The 23,286-nt window shown below is 43.2% G+C and overlaps 1 protein-coding gene across 4 annotated transcripts in view; it reads left to right on the top strand.

The window, feature by feature from the left end:
* The window catches only part of CMYA5 (cardiomyopathy associated 5), a 65,819-nt gene that overhangs the window by 21,615 nt on the left and 20,918 nt on the right, over positions 1 to 23,286 (top strand). For 2 of the 4 annotated variants that reach the window (XM_077347309.1, XM_077347308.1), the window contains exons 5-8: positions 34 to 56; positions 5,717 to 5,835; positions 19,322 to 19,471; positions 22,179 to 22,325. In XM_077347309.1, the coding sequence (XP_077203424.1) occupies positions 34 to 56; positions 5,717 to 5,835; positions 19,322 to 19,471; positions 22,179 to 22,325 (439 nt within the window). Of the gene's footprint in view, positions 1 to 33; positions 57 to 5,716; positions 5,836 to 19,321; positions 19,472 to 22,178; positions 22,326 to 23,286 lie in introns of those variants that run through there. The other 2 variants (XR_013233060.1, XR_013233061.1) reach the window with 2 other exon arrangements.

Raw genomic sequence — 23,286 nt, 5'->3', positions numbered from 1 at the left:
AATCCATTCCTTCCCTCCCTTTCCCTCCCTTAGTCATCAGAAGAAATAAACAAAAGGTATCACGCTGTAGTATTGATGCATTGTTGTGACTAGTAGGATCAGCATGCCTGAATGTTTTAATACTCTGTACGTAGCATGCTGTCGCTTTTTAGAAATGCCTAGGTAGGTACTAAGGACTTGGCTGTGTGCTTGGTACTGCACCTGCAAATGTTTGAAATGTTGTGCATGTATTCGTAACGAAAACATTAATACCTTGGGCATTATTGAAATCCAGCTCTTTTGCCATGGCATCTGTATAGCTCTTTTTCTGCAGGTGTTTGTCATGGTTGTACAAAACCATTCTGAGATTCCAAGCACGTTCTGTTAAATGCCAATATTTGAGAGTGTTCACGGTTTGCTGAATTAATTTCCTATTCGACAAAATGTTAATGAAAGTGGTTTTCAGCAGCAGTTGTTGGGCTAGGCTAAATTTAGGTCATAGTAAGTGAATGCTGAATCTCTCCCCCCTTTCCGGTTGAGCTTTGAATTTGTCTTGTTCCTTTCTTGCATAAAACATATCAAGTTCTTTTTGGAAAAACTCCTCCCAAAATAAGATGGGCATTGATCCAGGAATCAGGGTGTTTTGTGTTTTTTTGGCTTTCAAATAGGGATGCCAGGCTCCAGTTGGGATTTGGGGATCACCCCCCCCCCAAAAAAAAAACCCCCTACACAGATATAAGTTCCCCTGGAGAAAATGGATACTTTGCAGGATAGACTCTTGTACTCCACTAAGGTCCCTGTCCTCCCCAGGCTCCATCCCCAAATCTCCAGGAGTTTCCCAGTCTGGATCTGGCAGCCCTGCCCCCCCCTCCCCAGGCCCCACTGGTGGCTAGAGGGGAACAGGCAACTCTACTTTGAAAAGGACCTTTGGCTTCACATAGTCTATATATGAATGTGGTGTGAGAGAAGCATTGTTTTCCATGACTTGCATGTTTACTTCTCTTTAAAATCAGAATCTGGTAGCACCTTTAAGACCAACAAAGATTTATTCAAGGCGTGAGCTTTCGAGTGCTTGCACTCGAAAGCTCACGCCCTGAATAAATCTTTGTTGGTCTTAAAGGTGCTAGTGTATTCTGATTTTATTGTGCTACTTCAGACCAACACAGCTATTCATTTGAGTTCATTTCTCTTGTTGTGTTTAAAAGAGGTGTACACACTGCATGGGTAGATCAAACCTTTATTAACAGTCATTTAGGCCAATACAAACTGTCATCTACATAAATAGTTTAAAACACACCACATGGGTAGTGATCTCTGAAGAACCTAGTAGCCATCTCCAAAATTTATCTCTATCCTGTAGGATCACTGGTCTTGCTGATATAGAACCCCCTTTCTTGGTGGATAGGCGGATCCTACTGAATTTTTTCATTCAAACATTTTAGCACCCTTCAAGGGACTACAAGGTGACCTACATCAAAAATTACTAAAAGACATATAAACTCATGGTATATGTGCCATCATAGAATCATAGAGTTAGAAGGTACCTTCTGGGTCATCTAGTCCAACCCTCTGCACTCTGCACCAACCCCCTGCGCTAATCAAATTGCAACTGATTTATGGGGACTGTGGCAAGGGGCTTTCAAGGCAAGTGAGAAGCAGAGGTGGTTTGCCATTGCCTTCCTCTGCAGAGTCTTCCTCGATATCTCTTCCCATCTAAGTGCTACCCTGCTTAGTTTCTGAGATTTGATGAAATCTGGCTATATGGTACTCCCTAATGATATAATACAAATTTTAAAATCCCAAAATAGTACTAACCAAATACAAACAAATGCACCCAGAAAAAGTCTAGCTTGGAATCTAAGATACTGAGCTTTAGCTATGCAAAGCCCTCCTGAATAACACGGATTTACACACTTCTCTGACAGCAGGCAAGGAAGAAATTCTCCTCATGTCAGAATTTCTGTGAAACATGCAGGCAGGCTTTTCTACAAAATGGTAACCATGTACCATTGCTAATCTCCAGATGGGTCCCGAAGATCTCCCGGAATTACAACTGATCTCCAGATTACAGAAATCAGTTTCCCTGGAGAAAACAGCAGCTTTGGAGGGTGGTCTCTATCACATTACATCCCACTGAGGTCCCTCTACCCCCCAAACCCTACTTCCTCCAGGTTCTTCTACCAAACCTCCCGGAATTCTGTAACCCGGAGCTGGCAACCTTAGAAACATGCACGTGAACAGAGGGTTGCTCAGTCTCGCCAAAGCAGTAATTCTGTCCATTGAGTGTGGAAGCAGCTGCACATAAAGCACTCAGATAAATGGGGCATGAATGGTATGGACAAATGCACAATGCTTGCCTCTCAAGTCTATATGTGGAATATAAGACCGTTTGAGACCCAGCCTTTTCCCACCCCTTCATGTACATGGCCCCAAGTTTTGAAGGCTGGATCTAGAAAGGATTTTACATAACAAGCGTTTGGTGAACTCATTGTCTCCATGCTTTCTAAACAGTAATCGGTGTGCTGATCTGTGTATTATAAAAGACGACGCAGCATTCTTTTGCATGAAAATCTTTTCAGAGCCTTTGATATATTTTCTCTCTCTGAGTTAAAAATACATTCTGTTCTCTTTCTCTGTAATGATCTCTGCAATAAGACATAATTACTTCTATTTTGCTTTCATTTTCTCCTTCCTTTTATGTGTGTGAGTGTACATGCGTGTATATTGTTAACTGTTTAACACCGGTTGATTGTCTTTGGAACCCATCAAGGTTCTCTAAGCTAAATTCTGCTGTGTTAAAAAGTACTTCAAAGAATATAATTGAGACACTTCAACTTTGGGAGGTTTTGGGTTAGAGCCAGAGGAGGACAAGGTTTGGCGAGGGGAAGAACTTCAGTGGGGTATAATGCCATACAATCCACCTTCCAAACCAGTGTTTTCTCCTGGAGAACAGTTGTAATCTCAGGAGAGCTCTGAAAATCACCTGGAGGTTGGCAACCCCACAGTGTACTCTTTCGTATTCCCTGGCAAACAGCAGGAGGCTGGGGAGAGGGATCCTGTGTGTTTGTGCATATGTCAGCATTACATCACTTCTGAGGAAAATCCAGAAGTTACACCTTCTCTAGGAATCACTGGAAAGTCTGTGGTTTTACCATAGATTTTCCAGCAATTCCTAGAGAGTCCTGATGTCACACAATCACTGATATTTGCCCCCATATCTATGCCCCCCCCCCTCTCTCTCTTTGCATATAAAGGTAGAGGCAGCAATATCAGGCTGAGACCTGGCAGGCAGACATTTTTTCAAAGTGCTCGATTTTTTAAGTTGTTCCTTTTTCATATGGAACAGACTAGACATGACAGGAGAGATTCTGAGTAGGATTTTTTTCTGCTTTAAAGACAAAATTTAATCAACAGCCCAGTGTGGCTACTTTGAAGATTGGAGAAAGATTGCAATGGCTAATTACAATGGATTTCTTCTTCTTTGAAGCTATAAATCACCAATATGGTTCATTTTGACATTCACTTGTGAACAAACCTTCCTGCATGGCCATCAATCAATCCAGAAACCTAGTACAAGCGGGTTTGATTAAAGCCACCTTTCTGTTGTTTTCTCATGTATTCACCAACCCTGAAGAAGAGCTGAAAAGCACTTTGTTACCCAAAATGTGTGTTGAGGCACGTGTTTGCAGGGAATGGATAGTGAGAGGTTGGGTAACAGCGTAGGATCCGAAATCACTTATGTTTCCGATGCAATTGACCCCTTAAGAACTCGAGGCAGGCAACAGATATTAAATAAAAATAATAAGTAGGCTTTATTGCAACACAAAGCAAAAAAGAAAGAAAAAAGACATCAAACTAACATAGAAGAGCCAGAGGGGTGAATAAAGTGTGGAAATGAATACAGACCAGGCAAAGTGAGTCAATGGAAGAGATATTTACCAGTTCTGGCGAGACAGGAGGACAGAGACAGAATGACCAGTGAAGTGACTGGCAGTCTGGGTGTAGCTGAGGTTCCAGGAGGCAATTTGGCTTGCCAGGCAGGGATTTTTATTCCCTATTGGAGGGTTATGCGTGCTGGAAACTTACGCAAGATGGGCTGGCTTGGGGCGAGGCAAAAGAGAGATGGATCTTGATGGATTTAGGTGATGGATCAAGATGGGTGTTAATTGCTTAGAAGAAAAGAAGCCATTGGGTCCCAAGAGGAATTTTCCAGGGGCCTCTAGAGACTAGCTAGTCTCTCGATGTGGGATGTTTCCTTCTGGCAGAGTGGCTAGCATGAGTCATAGATAGAAGACAAAGAACTGGGACAAGGAAGTCCTAAAGCAAACTGGTTCTGCTGATCACTTGATCAGCAATACAATGGAATGGGGGGAAGAGGAGAGCGGGGTTCACGTCAAGGTCACTGCAGCTGAGCCTGTCTCCTGGCTGACAAGAGTGCCAGGGTGTCTGGTTTGCTTAAGCCTAGACAGAGGGTGGATGCCACGGGTAGTTGGGCACTGTGTGCCAGTCCAGCGATGAGGAATGCCATCATACACAACAGTTTTAAGTGGCTTGAAAGATCCTAATCACATATCCAGGACACACCTACACCTACACACCTGAAGTCTTTTAAAAACATGCATGGTTAGGTGCTGCCACCTCCTTATAAAGATGCCAACCTTCAGATGGATGCTGTAGATCTCATGGGATTACAACTGATCTACAGACTATAGAGGTCAGATCCCCAGGAGAAAATGGCAGCTTCAGAGGGTGGACTTAGTGGAAACATCCCTGCTGTGTTTCTTCTCCTCCCCAAACTCTGCCCTTCCAAGCTCCACCCTCAAATATGCAAAAATTTCCCCCTCTTGAGTTGGCAAGCCTGCCTTGTGGTTATATTTAGAGTGGCCTCATATAACTCGTAGCCCACTAAATTAAGACCAGTTCACCAGTTATATATTAGGACCTATCATATGCTTGAAGACCTACACCTACTCCCGTATGAACCTATCCAACCACCATGGTCCTGTTCAGGTACCCCTGCTGTCTGAGTCTAGCTAGGTAGCAGCTAGGCAACCAGTGGAAGGCCAGGGTGTAAGGACATGGGGATGGTAGCCATCAGATACAGCAGGAAAAAATTGAAGCTAACGTCATGACTCTCTAGGAATCAGTGGGAATTCTATGGTAAAATCACAGGACTGACCTTTTCCCCCCTCCTACTGCTGTTGGGAGTCGTGGTGGGAAGCAAGATTTGGGGGAACTCCACCCCCACAGGGGAGAAGGGGCCTATGTAATTCCCTCCCCACAAAGATTCATCTGTCCCCCCTCTATCATTGTAGCCACCTTTCTGTTTTGTTTGGCATTTCCTCATTGACACTCCCTCCTGTTAATGTGTTTATGGGGTTTTGTTTAATTGTTTTAATTTTTTTATGTATAAATATTTAAAATCTTTAAATATTTTAAATGTTTTTGATTGTTTTCCACCTATGCTGGGTGGAAATGCATCATAAACATGGTTAAAATAAAATAGTATTAATTTTAAAAATCTTCCCTCTTCATTCTGATGCGGGCTGTAAAATGAGACGCTCTATTGGAACTCGGGGGGGGGGGGGACGGTCTGTCATGTGGACCATGGTTGGTTGGAAGGACACAGATTGTGCAGGACACAGGGAACTGCAGGTCTCAGGTTTTTCAGCACTGGCCTTGGTAACTGAATATTCTTACAATATCTTGACATGGGTATATATTTTTCATTGTGCAGGTTGCTTTCTGCTGTGGAGCACATTCAATCTTTAGAAAAAATGCCCGCTGCATTTTCACATTTTGAACATTTTGCAGGCAATTCAGCAAGTGGTAACTGGACGTTAGAACACATGCCTGGTAAGAATCTGTGCAAACATTGGACACAAGGCTTAAAAATGTATCAAAAACCCCCAAAGGAATGTGTTTGAGAAAGGAAAGTTGGTGCTGGGAGATGGTGCATATGATTAGTAATCAGCTGAGTTTGAAGTGAAGCCTGATTGTGCCTAAGTGCTTGGATTATGGTGGAGAAAATGAGAAGAAGCAACTAACACATCTTGTTCGCCCTGAAAAGGCAGGTCACCTGCAGGTCTGGATTAATCACTATGTTAAGTAAACTACAGAGAAAGTCTTTTGGAGTAATGAGGAAGTGCCAAAAAAGAAAACACAGCCTTATGCTTCCAGAATAATGCACAAAGGAAAGAAATTGTGTATTTCTCCTACGGTGTGGTATACCAGGTATTCCCACATCAGGACCTTATGTCCTGCCTTTTTGATCACTTAGATCATGATTTCTCAACCAGGGTTTCATGAAACCCTGAGGTTTCTTGACAGCCCTGGAAGGGTTTCCTGAATGAGTGGATATATATAAAGATAGAGAGAGAGAGAGAGAGAGAGAGAGAGAGAGAGAGAGAAAGAGAGAGAGATAAATTTGTTAAACATTTATCAGGTGATATGACCATATATATGAGCCTCTTGTGGTGCAGGGTGGTAAGGCAGCCAACATGCTGTCTGAAGCTCTGACCATGAGGCTGGGAGTTCAATCCCAGCAGCCGGCTCAAGGTTGACTCAGTGGGCTAAACTGAATAAAATGAAGTTCAATAGGGACAAATCTAAATTTAGGTAGGAAAAACCTGCATTTAGGTAGGAAAAATCTGCATATAGGTAGGAAAAACCAAATAAACCAATATAAGATGGGGAGAGGTGTCTTGGCAGTAGCATGTGCAAAAAGGATCTAGGAGTCTTATGACATGAGTCAGCAGTATGACAGTGGCTAAAAAGGCAAATGGGATTTTGGGCTGTATCAAATGGAGTATCGTGTCCAGATCACGGGAGGTGATGGTACCGCTTTACTCTGCTCTGATTCGGCCTCACTTGGAGTACTGTGTTCAGTTTTGGGCACCCCAGTTGAAGAGGGATGTTGACAAACTGGAACGTGTCCAGAGGAGGGCAACAAAGATGGTGAGGAGTTTGGAGACCAAGACATATGAATAAAGGTTGGGGGAGCTTGGTCTGTTTAGTCTAGAGAGGAGATGACTGAGAGGGGATCTGATAACCATCTTCAAGTATTTAAAAGGGTGCCATATGGAGGATGGAACAGAATTGTTCTCTCTTGCCCAAGAGGGACAGACCAGAATGAATGGGATGAAATTATTTCAAAAGAAATTCCATCTAAACATCTGGAAGAGCGGTTTCTCAGTGGAACAGGCTTCCTTGAGAGGTAGTGGGTTCTCCATCTTTGGAAATTTTTAAACAGAAGCTATATAGCCATCTGATGGAGAGGCTGATTCTGTGAAGGCTCAAGGGGGTGGCAGGTTACAGTAGATGAGCGATTGGGATGTGAGTGTCCTGCATAGTGCAGGGGGTTGGACTAGATGACCCATGAGGTCTCTTCCAACTCTATGATTCTATGATTCTATGATTCCATCCTTCTGAGGTCAGTAAAATGAGTACCCAGCTTGCTGGGGGATAAAACAGTAATGACTGGAGAAGGCACTGGCAAACCACCCTGTATTGAGTCTGCCAACAAAACGCTAGAGGGCGTCACCCCAAGGGTCAGACATGACTCGGTGCTTGCATTTATGACCATATAAGGTCATGTTGACCCCTCCGAAAATAGCCAGCGATGGGCCTGGAGGGGATGGGAAGGGGAGGGGCCCTGGGTGGGCATGTCCACAGCTATGCTTCCCAATCATATTCTGCACACTTGTGCCACTTCTGGGGTTTCTCAAGCCTGACAAATGTTTCAGGGGTTTCTCAATGGTAAAAAGTTGAGAAAGGCTGACTTAGATCCTCAAGATGCCCCCAGAACAATACAACAGATAAGTCAAACTGAAATCCAAAATTACAAAAATGAGATCAGTCTTGTCAGTAAAAGCACACAGCCGAGCCAAAATGTCATACTCAGGTTTAGGCAAGATGAGATAGGCTACATCCAAGCTTCCCTCTGGAGGGCATTCCATAGCCCTGGTGCCATCACTTAAAAAGACCTTGCTGCCTATCTCACTGCAGACTGCGAGGTCACAAACAGGGATCTAGGAGTCCCTTTGAAGATAACCAAAGAATGAGTGGGGGGGAGGTTCATTTGGCAGGAGTTGCCTCCTCTTAAGTGATTGTGTGAACCTCAGACAGTCTTTCAGGCTGAAGAGATATGATGGAGAGACCAGCCATTTTTACTATTTCTTCTTCCCCCAGAACTTTAGAAAATTGCTCGGGGGGGGGGATTCAACCCTAATTGATCACATGGGAATAGTTTATGATAGACAACATGGGAGCCCCTGATGCAGTGCTCACTTGGGAGCATCAAAACAGAGAACCCAACAAAAATCAAAGTGGTATGGTTTTGTAGATTTCTTTTTTTTTTTTTTTTTTATAGAAAGTTTTTATTTTATTTTCCAGAATTGAAAAGTTGAAGACAGTAAGATACATGCAATCTACATTGTTAATACAGAAAAGGAGAGCTATACTCTTCATTTGATACACTTGGTTCCCCATTTTTAATCCCTTTTGTAAATAGTTCAGGTAAGGGCCCCATTGTTCTTGAAAGACCTCTTAGTGTCAGTTTGACTATCTTGGTAAGATCAGCTAGTTTATTCACCCAGTCTTCTGTCGAGGGTAGTTCTTACGTTTTCCATTTCTTGGCCAATTCTAGTTTTTCTGCCGTCGTCGCATAGAAGAAGAAGCTCTGTATGTGGGTTAGGAAGCACTGTGGAAAAACATTTTGGTTCCCTGTTTCAATCTTAAAAACCCTCTTCTCTCCATTTAAGATTATAAACTGGCTACAATATTATGGACTTTTACCCAAAGCTTATAGACTTTTTATAGACTTTTTCACGTTTGCACCACATTTAAAAAGAGAAGTCTACCTTGTTACCATCATTTCAACATTTGTTTGCATAGTTTCTGATAGTTTTAACAATCATAAACAGTTTATACTTAACGTAGTCCTAGAGCCCTCCACATTTTCACTAGAAAAAGGGAAAAAGGAAAAAAAAGAATAAGCCTGCTTAATTGTACAGAAAGAAGAGAAACAAATATGTATAAGTATACATTGTTAATACCAGAAATAATAAAATGGAGTCTTCATTAATTAATAGAATAGATTTTTCGTTAGTTATATTTACACCTCCTCAGTTAAAAACCTTCTTTTAGTTATGCATTAAGTTTAGGCTGAAAGTCACTACAGAGATATGCTAGATAATTCAAATTCAGCTATCATAGGAAATCTAAAACCCCACACTATAATATAAGCCCATTCCATTAGGTGTCTCCTTTTAGTTATGCTTTGATTTTGAGCTAGTAGGCAGTGCGAAATTAGGTTTAATAATACAGATTCAGCTTACTTAAAAGATCTTAGACCCCAGATTAACTTCTTAACTAGTTATATTGCCTATATGGCTACATACAGGAGGTAAAAGAGGAAAGGAATTTCGACCACTGTGTTGCATTTCCATTCCCCAAGCTTCTTAAGGAGGTCTCATTTCGAGGCTTATTACGTCTTGTAGCTCCCGTTGACTAATGTTCTGTCCTATTGGTCTTTGGCTGGGAAAGTACAGTTGTAGTCTTTCCCTCGAAGTATACATCGATAAATCTTGAAGCAGTTGTACCTCCTGGACTCCAATATCAGTACAGATGTTTTTCCATGAAGCTCCTTTCAATCGATTGCTTTCACCGCAGATCCATATGTCTTTCTTGTGTATTGTTGCTTTGGAGTGGCTATATATCTTCTCAGGTAGGGTGTCCTTATCTGAGCTGCAAGACTCTGACATCCCCTTTTCCATCTCCATAATTTCAGATTCCTCTTCTGCTGGTAATTTTCCATCTTGTTTAAAGCTATCATCAGCCACTACCATTGGTTCATCATTCCTGTTAGAGACTTCTTCCTTAATGCCTTTAAACTCCATGAGCATATTTTTAAGTGAACCATTTAGAGATTCTTTCAGGTCTTGTGTTTGTTTATCTAGAAGATATGCAAATTTTTTAAACGAAAACATGTTCCAGGTTTGGAATTTTGTTAATCAATTATGCATATGTTGTTTCCAAAATATATTTGCAATTTTGCAGATAGCCAGTAGAGGTCCTACAGAGTCCTAACGAAAGCAACAGTCTGTTTTGAATTAAAGGAATGTTTCTAGAGCTTAGTTCTCGCGAGATTCCACGGCTCTAAACTCTCTTATCTTCGAAGACCAAAAACAGATATAATACTTATTAGTTTGAGTTGATTTAAGTCCTTCTTCGCTTAGAAAAGAAAATTAGCCTGCCTCATGATGAGGTGGCATCAAGCAGAGCCAGAAACGGGGGGAAAAGTAAAGACGGAGAAGCGGAAAAGCACTTGCATCTCTGCGTTGATTAATGACTCAATATCTTGGAATTTGGCTGCTTCACCCCCTCAGTGGTAATAAATCCTGTCACTCTGGCTTGTTTGGATTAGCGAGAGCAACTCTCCACGCCGAGAGTTCATTCCAGGGAAGAAGGTGCCGAGGGAAACCCCACTCACTGTTTGTAGGCTCGATCTGATGTCTGCCAGATGTTTTCGCTCCGGAGTTGTGGTGAGTTGAAGGTCTTGCTGGGAGGTGTCCAATTATCTTGGAAGATTAAAATAAGCTTTGTAGATTGCAGAGTTGAAAAAAGAAGAAAAGGAAAAAAGATTTTAAGATGGCGGACGGCGCTTGCTGGACCCTGTGCACACTGAGCTTACGTTCCAGTGGGAGATTAATTTCCCTGCGGAACAGAGAGGCCCCAGAGATTCACAAGGAATTCCTGAGAAGATTTATGGTTGGGTTAGCGTACCCAAAACCCGATTCTGTCAATCACAGCAGTGATTGACCCTCAGTGGAACAGGAGCTCGAAGTAATCGAGCTATCCAAGTGCCATGGCTCCGCCTCCTCTCGGTTTTGTAGATTTCTGAGCCAGGGTCTACTTCATGGAAGGAACTTCACCCAAGTAGTGTCAATAGTCTCTTTCTATGGAGACAACTCTACACTGATATTCTTTGCAGGGAGAAGCTACAGCTTTCCTTGCCAACATATATTCTCCTAAACCTTTTGAAATATATTCCCATCTTTGTGATGATGACAAAAGGCAGCAGTAGTTCCCCTTCTTTCCTTAACTAGATTTCTTTTAAATCATTTTAACAAGGATACATTCTAAGAGATAACAGCTCCTTTTAAACCTCCTACTCCTTCACCTTTCTTTGAACAGCCTGCCAACTATGAATTTTCTTTCCTTTATAGGAGGAAAAAGACTCTTGAGAAAAGTGGATCTTGAGGTCAAAAGCAGAATCGTATAAGCAGCAGTTTCTAAATGTTACCATTTTGCATTTTATTTGTGATGCTAACCAAAAACTCAAACTAAAAATCACAATATTAAAAACTGACTGCTTGCATAGGTGTATCAATCAGATTACATATCTATATCAATAATGTATCTTGTTATAGAGAGCCAGCCATTAATTTAGTACCCCCTCACTGTAGGTGGATGTCTTTAAGCAGCGGCTGGATAGATATCACGGATGCTTTTGGCTAGCCTTTCTCAGCCTTCTGATCATTGAGAAACCCCTGAAACGTTCCTCAGACTTCGAGAAACCCCCAGAAGTGGCATGATTGCGCAGAATATGGCTGGGAAGCATAGCCCACCTGAAGCACATCTCTGGCCATTTTGAGAGGGGGGGTTAAGTTGGCATGACTATATATATCATATCTCCTGATAAAAGTTTAAAAATATATACAAAACTAATAAATTCCCACCCATTCAGGAAACCCTTCCAGGGATGTCAAGAAAAACCCTGCTTTAGGCCTGCAACTTGCATTGACTAGTTGACCTGTCTGGCCCCTTCCAACTCTATGATTCTAACTTTCTTAAAGAATATTTAAGTCTTTTCCATAGAAACAAATGGAATGTTTTTTTTTCTCTCCCATACTTCCACCCTGATCTGGACTTCCTCTGAAATAGGCAGATTTGTTTAGCAGCACTATCTTCCATCCAGTGATGCTTAATCCTGAAATTACCTTGGTTTGCAGCCAGACTACTGTTTAAAATTCTATTGTCTCTCTCAGCAGCTGAAATTGCTCCCCCTCCCCGTCTTTTTGCACAAGGAAAGAGCACTTCCAGGAAGAGGATTCCAGAGGATATATCTGGCTGCTATGAGAGGGGGGAAATGGAGGAAAATCGTGTCCTCACAGAAACAATAGTCTGGATCTCTTTGGGGGGTATACATAAGACTAAGGGCCATTCCAATTAAAAAAGTGAAATACTTTATGCAAATGCCATATTTTTGGCGTTTTGCACGACGTTGGCAGCATCCAGCATTCCAACAGCAAACCAGCAGCTACATCCTCCATTTTAAAATGATAGTTGGGTAATCCGCAAAACTGGATTCCCCCAAATATGTAACGTGAGTGAGAGGAGAACAACCAACAAGCCATATGCCAAGGAAATGTGCATAACCAAAGGGATAAAAGTAGTGCAATCTCTGTCTCCAGTGCCTGCCTTTGAGCCTGCCTCCCTAGCCCTTCTACCTGGAATGGGGCTTTTTATTGTAGCAAACTGCTTGGAGCAATGAATACGCGTTACTTAGTCAAGGCAGATAGAAGAAATTCCCCCACCAGTTGATGCACAAAGCATGCCTCTCAGACCCCTCCCCCCAAAAAAACCTTAAGAAGATTACTTTTCTTGAGCTTCAAGGTTATGGGGTGGCATTAAAATAAGCACTATGACTATACAGCTATGATTAGATGCATAGGCGTCCCAACGGAGAAGTTTCACTTAAAAAAAAGAAAGCTTGCATTGCTGTCCCTTTAAAACAGGGAAAAAGGTGATTGGCTACTTGCCATGAGTGACAGGCGGGGGAGAGTCGCATGTATAGCGTGTTCTTCCCTTCCGCCATTTAAGGCAGCCATGAAGAGTGCCAGGAAGCACAAAAACGCGGCAGAAGATAGCGGGAGAGCAAGCAAGTGAGAAATGGTGTGGGGGCGCCATTTTTTTATAGCGTCACGCAATTTCACTGACGTGATGTTATGTTTTTTGATGTGTGGAAAAGCCCTAGCAATTTCCATGGGTGAGCTGTTGATTCTCACTAGCTGTGCCATCCTAAACAGACTCATACCCTTCTAAATTAATTGACGGCCATGGTCTTAGATGTATATAACTGGGCTTCCAATTACAATGCAGACTGGGAGAGTGACAGGAGTCAGTACTGATTGCTTAATACTCAAGCTTCACAAGATGTTGGAGTTTTGTGCTTGGCTGTACCCATGGGTTGGGCTATCGTGGTGGGGAAGAGGAAGAGCTAGCTCTTTCTCTCTGGACCATTCTCCCTATAGAAAAGTCCCACTTTCACCCACACTGCTTTTAACTCCAGCTGGTACCACTCTTTTCCTTATTGAGGCAAGAAGTAACCCAAAGGAGCCACTTTCTGTTTGGAAAATGGTGTGTGTGTATTTTGGGGAAGGGAGAAATGAAACCCCGTTTCTCATTGCTGCAATTCTAATCCCATTGCTGCATTTTAGAGTCAAAAACCATATCAGGAGTTACAGCCGCGGAAGTTCGATGGCATATGCAGTTCAAATGCGAAATTCTTGTGCACTGCACATCTTTTTGTGGCCTGTTGTACTACCAGCACTTCCAGTTTAGCATTGCATTACACAACTGGATGTGTGAAGAAACTTCTTCTTGGGCAAGTTCTCTGCTCGACAGGCAGCTCTTTGAAAAATCTTCAATTTTTTTGTGCAATTATTTACAACAAAAATCAAGTGAGGCCAGTGCTTGGCTTATATATAGGGGAACTCTTTAATGGAATTACATTCAACGTATAGCAGCTCATCATTTCAACCTTCCTGTCTGCTGATTAATATTATAAATTTGTTTCATCCTCTATCTCTTCCACAGTTTTACTTATTTATATATACCCTGCTTTCCCCCAATGGGGATTCAGAGAAACTCAGGTAGGTTAGGCTAGAGAGAGTGAATAGACCAAGGTTACCCACTTAGCTTCCGTGGCAGAGTGAGGACTTTGACCTGGGCCTTCCAGGCTCTACTCCTGTGTGGTAACCACAGAAACCACCACTGTCTTGCGCATCAGCAGTTTTATCATGTTGCTTGCCACTGCTCAGTCTCTCAAGAAGTGAGGGCACTTTAGGTATGGTGCCTTGCTAACTTCCAGGAAGTGAGAAATCCTGGGATTATAATTGATCTAAAAGCAACAGAGATCGCTGGAGAGAACTCCACCCCAAAAGCAAACAGTATACCTTCTATTCTTCTCGACACTCCTCATACTCCAGAATAGACCAATGCTGGTGCTCAAAATCGTTATTACCAAAAGTGACAAATATGGAAATTCTCCCCAACACCTTTGCAGACCACAACCCAATATGGGCAGAATTTTCCTTCTGCAGAGCTGGTATGCGAAGATGGAGAATGAATGAATACATCCTAGAAGACAAAGAGAATTTGAATCTGTGCGAAGCTGACTTAAAAGAATTCTTCAAACTTAACTGCACAAAAGAGATTCCATTATCTACGGTCTGGGATACGAGTAAAGCGTATATAAGAGGAAGATTGATAAGCCTGAACACCGCCAAAAGGAAAAAGAAAGAAAAAGAGCTGAACGAAATTGTCTGGTCAATCAGACAATTAGAAATCCAGCACCAAGCCCATCTATCTAAGAAGACAGCCAAACAAATAACGCTCTTAAGACTAAAAAGAGATGCATTGGAAACCGAAGATATGAGGAAAAAACTGGATTGGATAAAACAAAAGAATTTTGAACATGCTGACAAACCTGGAAGATGGCTGGCATATAAACTAAAAAGAAATCATAACAAAAGTGTTATATCCAGCCTTAAATATGGAGACAACCACTTTCGTACAGATCAGGAAATACAACAATGTCTCTCAAACTTTTTCCAAAATTTATACCAAACAGATGAAGAAACTATACCTGACAGCATGGAATATCTTGGAGGTACCCCATCTTTAACCTTCACAGATGAGCAACGAAAGATATTAAATCAGAGATTCTCAGCTCAGGAACTGGCCGAAGCGGTAACAGCTATGAAATTAAATAAGGCCCCAGGCCCAGATGGCCTCTCCGCAACTTATTATAAGAAATTAAATCATATATTACTACCAGTCCTGACACAGATGGTGAATGAAGTAGTGGACAACTCTGGAAAATCACTCCCCAAATCGTGGCAGCAAGCGTCGATAACACTCATACATAAAGAAGGTATGGACTCACTATCGCCAAATGCTTATAGACCAATATCACTACTTAATGTGGACTACAAAATTTTTGCAAAGGCTTTAGCAGAAAGACTGAAGAAATGCCTTAATGAAATCATCCATCCAGATCAAACAGGATTCATGCCCAAAAGGTACATGAAAAACAACGTCAGATTTGTCCTTAATGCAATGGAGGTGGTCCGCACTAAAGGAATTCAAGCGGCTTTTGTGTTTTTGGACGCTGAAAAAGCTTTTGACAAGGTGCAATGGAAGTTCCTACTGGCCACGCTTACCCAACTAAAATGTGGGGACAATTTTTGGAACCTAATCAAGCATGTATACTCAAAGCAAGAGGCAAGAATCTTGGTTAATGGAATGTTAACTAAAGACCCTATTCAAATTGGGAAGGGAACTAGACAAGGATGTCCGCTATCCCCCCTATTATTTAACCTGGTATTGGAGTCACTAGCTCGTAAAATTCGAGCAAACGCAAAGCTCTCGGGACTTATGATTGCGGGAGAAGAATTTAAACTTAAAAGCTATGCTGATGATGTTGTTTGTGTATTAACTAATCCAAGCACCACTTTAGAATTGTTGTTTGAAGAGATAAACACTTTTGGGAAACACTCTGGATACAAGATAAATCTCTCTAAAACCAAGATTATGCTATTTGGCATATCAGACTTGAACATAGAGATACTCAAAAGGGCACTAAGGTGCGAGATCAACCCTAAAAAGGTCAAATATCTAGGAGTCCAAATTGGAAATCGCTCTGATACCTTGTTTGCTAACAACTACGGGGAGCTCTGGTCACAAATCCAACAGGACATTAAGAAGTGGAACAACTTGAACCTTTCGTGGTCAGCAAGAATGGCCACAGTAAAAATGTCAATATTACCAAAATTTAACTTCCTTTTTCAAACTCTGCCAATAGATATTAATGACTCTGTGGTAAATAAATGGCAGTCTGAAATAAATAAGTTCATTTGGAACTATAAGAGGCCAAGAATTGCCTTTAGAATTCTACAAGATGACAAGAAGAGAGGGGGACAGGGCGTCCCAAATCTAAAATTATACCTACATGCGGCAACACTGACAGCAGTGACAGACTGGATAATTGATCCAATGACAAGAGAGTTGGTGTTGGAAAAGGCAGATAGTAAGCAAAGCTTCCATGAAATGCTCTGGCCCTCTTTGAAAACAAAAGGAAAGGAAAAACCTAAGGTCAGCTTTTGGACAAGATCCCTACTAAAGATCTGGAATAAATACAAAACAAGACTTTGCTCCTCATCATATTTACTGAAATCGCCAATAGAGGCGTATTTCTCCAGACAACAGCAAAGAAGAATAACATGCCCAATGTACAAGGACTTGTTAACGAGAACAGGTGAGCTCAAGAGTCTGCAAGAATTAAACAAAGAAGGATATGAGCTACAATGGATGGAGTATAACCAACTGAAAGCCAGACTAAAAACAGACTTTGAGACTCGAGTGGACAAAAATTCACCTCTTAGTGATTTTGAAAACATGTTATTGTTCAAAAAACCACACCTACAGGGCCAGATCTATAAACTTCTTTTGAAATAAAAGCAACAGAGATCGGAAGAAAATGGCCACTTTTGAAAATGGAATTTATAGTACTACTAGGGGCCAACCCTCTTGCATTCAGGAATACAACGGGTGCTAGATTAGGGGGATGGAGTGGAAGAACTCTGCGGATGGCCTCCCCCTCCCCCAAGGACCTGGAAAGGCTGCAGGCTACAGGGAACTCACAGGCAGGAGCAGCTTTCCTGCGGCAGGGATCTGCAACCTCTGAGCCTCGGAGGGAAGTGGAAGGAGGAGGGGGTGGTCAGGGGTGGCGGACAGAAGGCGATTGGCTGGCCACTGGACAGACAGGCAAGCCAGTTGGACAAGGAGGCACTCAGGGGCGGGACAGCTGCCCTGAAAGGGTGTTAAGCACTGAGTGACATTTAAGCCATGAGACATGCTCCTCCTCCTAGGTCTTACCAGAAATATTAAGTGGAATAGATACCACATAGACATCCCTCCCCTCCCAAAACCCCTCCCTTCTCAACTCCACCTCCAAAATCTCCAAGTATTCTCCAACCCAGAACAGAGTGTTACTTTGCTGGACACAAGAACTTAAAGGAATAAGGCTGGGGATAGACATTCACGGGGAAGAGGCTTTGCAATCTGTGATGTGTTCCATCTCTGGTAGTCTGCTTGTTGCCTCTCTTCCAACAGGCTGTGCAGGTTTTGGAAGCTTCATAAAAATGTGTTTACCAGAAATGACTGTACAATCTATGATGCTTCTTTCATTCTCTCTTCAGTGCTCTGAAATAATTAAAGTCTGTCTCCAGCCTGAGTAAATAACAAAATAATCTAGTTTGTGTTCAGTGATGGGAAGGATGAATGTTTCCAATGACAGGCAGTTCTTTTTCTTAATCACATGAAAACTACTAGCATCAGCATTTTCCTTTCCTTTTGTGTGTGTGTGTGCATGTGTGCGCACGCCACAGCAATTCATGACTGCCTCTGAAAATAACTGAAAAACAGAAGGGGGAATAACATTTTCTGTGTGGATCTTAATACTCATGTAGAATACGAAATCTGCAAGGACAGGCATAGAAGGAGAGAAAGAAGGGGGATTTTGTTTGTTCCATCAGATTATTAGCATATAGGGGTATGTTTTTGAGCCTCTGTTTAAAGACATCTCACTTTTATTGTGCGATCCTAAGCAAACTTGCATACTTCTAAGGTCATTCACTTCAGTGGGTTCAGAAGGGTATACCTTTATTTAGGCTGGCACTGTTTGGCAGATTAGTTTGAATCAATAGCTCCAGTATTTGTATGCATTGCTGAAATGGATATAGGTATTAATGATGCTGTTATAGCCCCACAAAAGACCTTCATGGATGAGCTTTCTTAAGGAGCTCAGACTCTCAAGTAGTGGGAAGAGAAGAGAGGGTGCTTTGGGAATTGTGCCCTTTTGCTAGACAAGGAAGTATATGAACCATTCCCTTCTAGTTTAGTGCTGCTTTTGAATTCCTTTACAGTTTCTCTATCAGAGAATTCTCAGCAGTCTCCTCAAGCTACAATCCCCATAATTCTTTGGAGGAGACTGTTAAATCTGTGGGTTTCAAGGCAGCCAGGACCACTGGGAGTTCAATCAGCTCTTTATTAGGGTCTCAGCATGGTGGTATAAGAAGCAAAACTGAACCGAGTTCAAGAGCCCCAGCATATATATACAACTGAACAATGGATCTTCCTGAAAATATGTGCTATTTGGTCAGTTTCAATTTAAACAGAGGGAGATCTCCCAGCACATTGGTCAATTACTTTGCCTACGCCAGGGGTAGTCAACCTGTGGTCCTCCAGATGTCCATGGACTGCAATTCCCATGAGCCCCTGCCAGCATTTGCTGGCAGGGGCTCATGGGAATTGTAGTCCATGGACATCTGGAGGACCACAGGTTGACTACCCCTGGCCTACGCCTATCCTACCTCAGACCTCAAGCTTGGTCCTTGGTAGAATTGTTAACAGAACCACATACATAACAGATACCACGCTAGTTAAACTGGTTTAACAACAATGGCATGAATGTGCAGGGTAGATAGGCAAATAGGGATACAAGGTCACAATAGGGCTGCCAGCTCCAGGTTGGGAAATATCTGGAGGTTTTGGTGGTGGCGCCTGGGGAGGGCAGGATTTGGAGAGGGGAGGGACAAGTAGGGTATCATATCACAGACTCCACCTTCCATACTGGCCATTTTCTCCAGGTGAACTGATCTCTGTCTCCTGGAGAACAGTTGTAATAATGGAGGATCTTCAACCATTACCCGGAGGCTGGCAAGCCCATCTTTATCAACTTGCTTAGGATTGTGAAGAAAAGTTCTGTCACGAAGCTAGCTTTGTCAGTCCTTTGAGAACTATGCCCATCTGCATGCTGATCATTACATGTCCAAAAGACTTGAAGCCTCAGCTCATACCAGTCAATGACTTGGATGATAAACCACTGTGAGACATGGTTCGTCTTCTTTCCAATTGCCCCACTTAAGAGTTAGGCCACGAGACCCGCAGGCTGTGTACTTTGCTCATCAATAACTGCCTGCATATTTTCTTCCAGTTCCACAGACCCCCAGATTGCAGCCTCAGGAGCCGAACTCAGCTACAAGTACCTCCGTTGCAGTTTACTGGACTGTGAGTGAAGATGATGTCATTGATTTCTTCCAAGTCTATTGCATGGAAGAACGCCCAGGAAGACAAGAACAAAGTGGTATGTGAATGGGGAAGGCTGGGGAGGAAGTTTCTTAAAAAGGAAACCAAGTTGAAAATACAATATAAGAAACATCTTGAACTCTTTGATTACAAAAGCATCAATATGACCGAAAACTGTGCACTACACATTCTTTGGCCTGTGTGATTTCCATTTCCTGAGATCGTTTGCACAAAACCCAGACTACTTTAAGGACATAGGGACATCTCCCCCTCCACATCTCTAGCAAAAGAGCCAGTCTTATTAAAACCTTCCTAGGGGGTTGAACATTAGCCTGTCAGACCTGTCTGGGAAACTTGTCCACAGTCAATGAGAGATGGCGTTTCCGTCAGTTCCAAGAGGAGGCCATTTCACACTTTGCATGGGGAGTTTTATCAGGAAGGAAATTCTGCTTTGAGTGATGGACAAAGGAAATTTAATGTTCACATATCACCAAGCAGGCAATTGAGTTTGTGGCTAAAATAGCAGGTGTATTGATCATATAAGGCTGAAAAGATGAAAGGGGATTGTTAATCAACTTTCCTTTGTGACTGTCAGTGGAAACCTAGTATGCATGCGTTTAAAGCTGCTTCTCTTATAAATGTACACCAGCAGCAAGAGAGGGGCTGAAAAAGTGTTTAAAAGGGCACGTGTGAATTTAAAGGCTTCGGTAGATCTGATGTAATTAGTGGACCAAATTTTGAAATTTGCCTAATAAAGTAAATACCATGACAGCAGCCTCCTGCATTTTGACAGGTTTCATGCCTGTTCATTGTGTCCTGTTAACTTAGCAATTATTATGGGGACAAAACCAGCCCCAAAGTACCAGAAAGAGAATAATGGGGGAGGGGGAATAAAAGTTACTACTGGAACAGTGAGTGACAAAATAAGATGGAATGCAATTTGGCAAAAATAGTGGTCTGAATGCAACCTTAGGGAAATAGCAGTTGCATGTGGGAAGGGTGCCGTGCTATTGCTGCTTATCTTTAAACCGCCCGTGGCGCCGCGGGCGCCACGGACTAAATAAATGGTTAAGGGGTTCTAAGGCGGGATGTGTCCGTGATGAGGAAGGGTCCGGATTGGACCCTTCCTCAGGACAGACAATCGGAGGGACCAATCGGCAGGCGCGCAGCAATTTAGCGCCTGCCAATTGGTCCCTCCGATTCCCAGCTCCAGCAACTGCGAGCCGCGCGCAGCACGGCTCGCAGTTGCTCCCTTTGCCGCTGGCCTGACGCGGCGAGAGGTGTGAAGCGCCTCCGACGTGTCAGGCTGGCTGCAAGGGAGCCCCCGGCAGCCGCGAAGTGCCTCTCGCCGCGTCAGGCCGCCGCCCGAGGGAGCCCACGGCATGAGGAAGGGTCCGGATGAGGAAGGGTCCAGATTGGACCCTTCCTCAGGACAGACAATCGGAGGGATCAATCGGCAGGTGCGCAGTGCCTGCCGATTGGTCCCTCCGATTCCCGGCCCCAGCAACTGCGAGCCGCGCACAGCGCGGCTCACAGTTGCTCCCTTTGCCGCCAGCCTGACGCTGCGTCACGCCGCCGCTCAAGGGAGCCCCCGGCAGTCGCACGGAGCGCGGCTGCCGGGGACTCCCTGCCCGCCAAATGACCACTGCCCGGGGGAGGCCCCGCTGCCCGACGGACCTCCCACGATCCGGTAAGTGCCTAGAGCCCGCTGTATTACTCATACAGCGGGCTTGATTACTAGTCTAGTCATAATTCAGCCTGCATTTTAATGTGCCAGTGTGCAAGTTAGTTTCAGCAAGGTGGCAGTAGCACAGTAAACGTGTAATGAACAATCCCCCCCACACACACACACATTTACTTGCCCAGGGCTCAGATTTACCCTCTCCCAGCCCCAGTGTCCTGTTTCCAAGGAATGAAGGAACAGGAGGAAAAAGTCTCCCTCAGTGACACTCTAGAAATTTTCCCTAGGCTAGGAAATTTATTTAGAGTGTCTCTGGGGGAGACCTTTTTTCTCCTGTTCCTCCTCTTCTTGGGGACAAGACATCACGTCCTCCTCAAAACTCCTCCCTCTTCAGATACCACCCAAATTTCCTGAAATCTGCTGAGGCAGGGTTGGAAATGCTAAGTGTTAGGTTAGGGGCACCTAGCAATGCCTGCAGTCAGACTAATGCTCTCAGAATTCCAGTTGCATTTCATCTACTGGCAACTGGTGGAACACATCTGGAAAAAAATGCCTGTTTGTTTAGCACAAAAAAGACAGTCTCATCACTACCGCCCCCATCCCAAGCTCTGAAGAAACTTGCTATTAACTCATTCTGGTGTAGTGGTTAAGAGCAGAGGCACCTGGAGAGTCGAGTTGCATTCCCCACTCCTCCACATACAGCCCTCTGGGTGACCTCAGGCTAGTCACAGTTCTGTTAGATCTGTTCTCACAGAGCAGTTTCCCTCAGAGCTCTCTCAGCCCCACCTACCTCACAGGGTGTCTGTTGTGGGGAGAGGAAGGGAAGACAACTGTAAACCATTTTGAGAGAACAACGGGGTATAAAAACCAACTCTTCTTCTAAATGCTTTGTGTGTGTGTGTGGATTATGTATGGCCTTTATGGTTAACTCCTGGACATGCACTAGATGAATGCAAGTGGGGGTCCATGATATTCACTTGGGAAATCCCATCTCCCCCCATTTTATATATGGTTTCCATTAGATAAGCACATTTGTGTCATTCTGTGCATGTGAACCTATGCTTGTATTTCCCCCTTGCCATAGGGTTGGTAGAAGAATATCGTGTTACTGTGAAAGAGAGCAACTGCATTTTGGAAGACTTGGAACCCGGCCACTGCTATAGTGTGTGGATTATGGCTGTGAACTACACAGGATGTAGCTTTCCTAGTGAGAAATCCACATTTAGAACTGGTAAGTTGTATGCATTGGGGTGGGGGGGGGGCAATTTTTCTCAATATTGGCAGTATTTCTATTTAAAGAATGTAAGAGATAATACAGAATTATAGAACCAATGGCGTCAATTAGAAGGTGCTCTGTAGGTGTACCCAGGTCAGGTATGCTTTTAGAGATGGTTCATATAACTGAAAATCTGTGTTAGGTGTACAATGGGCTAGTTCAAACAGATGTACATATCAATCTTTCGGGCTGACAAGGTGTAAATGGATGCCATGAATTAGTTCAGTCTTTGTGGTTACCTTCTAGCTAGTCATATTTGAAGCTCTTGTCTGATTGGTCTGTTGCACAATTGGGTGGGTTTCCTTACTCTGCCGGAATATGATGCTCATCTCTGTTGCAGACCGAAATCTGCCTGGACATGCAGTGGCAGAATCTAAACAGCTATGACTTTGCCAACCACGGTTGATTTTTTAATTGTGTAAATAACTGGCAGAGCGACCAAAGCCAGGGTCATTTGGGTGGAAGATCTTGTTAAGAGGTAGCGGCAGAGAAGGCTGAAACAGGCCTTATGTGTAGCAGCCTGACATTCTGGCAAGGAACAATGGGCTGGAATGGAACCTGTTCAGATCGATTAAATCTTTCCAGAGAGGCTTGCAATAGCAGCCTTATAACGGGAATATCAATGTAGTGAATTAAAGTGTTGATAGAAGGAAGTGTCTGGCACAAAGCAGGTGGTATTAAGCCCATGTATTTCAGTGACAGAATTAAGCACATGTGTACATTTCTCCCAGTGTAACTTTTAACAGCTTACTTCTGGCTGTATTGGGAACAATACAACTCCATTTGAACACCAAACCTGGAGTTGTGTTGTTCCCAATACAGCCAGAATTAAGCTGTTGAAAGGCAGGCACTGGCTACACTGGGAAAAATGTACACATGTGCTTAATTCCGTCACTGAAATACATGGGACCTGAAA

Source organism: Paroedura picta, chromosome 7 (genome assembly GCF_049243985.1).
Source record: "Paroedura picta isolate Pp20150507F chromosome 7, Ppicta_v3.0, whole genome shotgun sequence".
Classification (NCBI taxonomy): domain Eukaryota; kingdom Metazoa; phylum Chordata; class Lepidosauria; order Squamata; family Gekkonidae; genus Paroedura; species Paroedura picta.
Note: the sequence above shows the minus strand (reverse complement) of the source record. Positions and strands in the feature narration are given on the sequence as shown.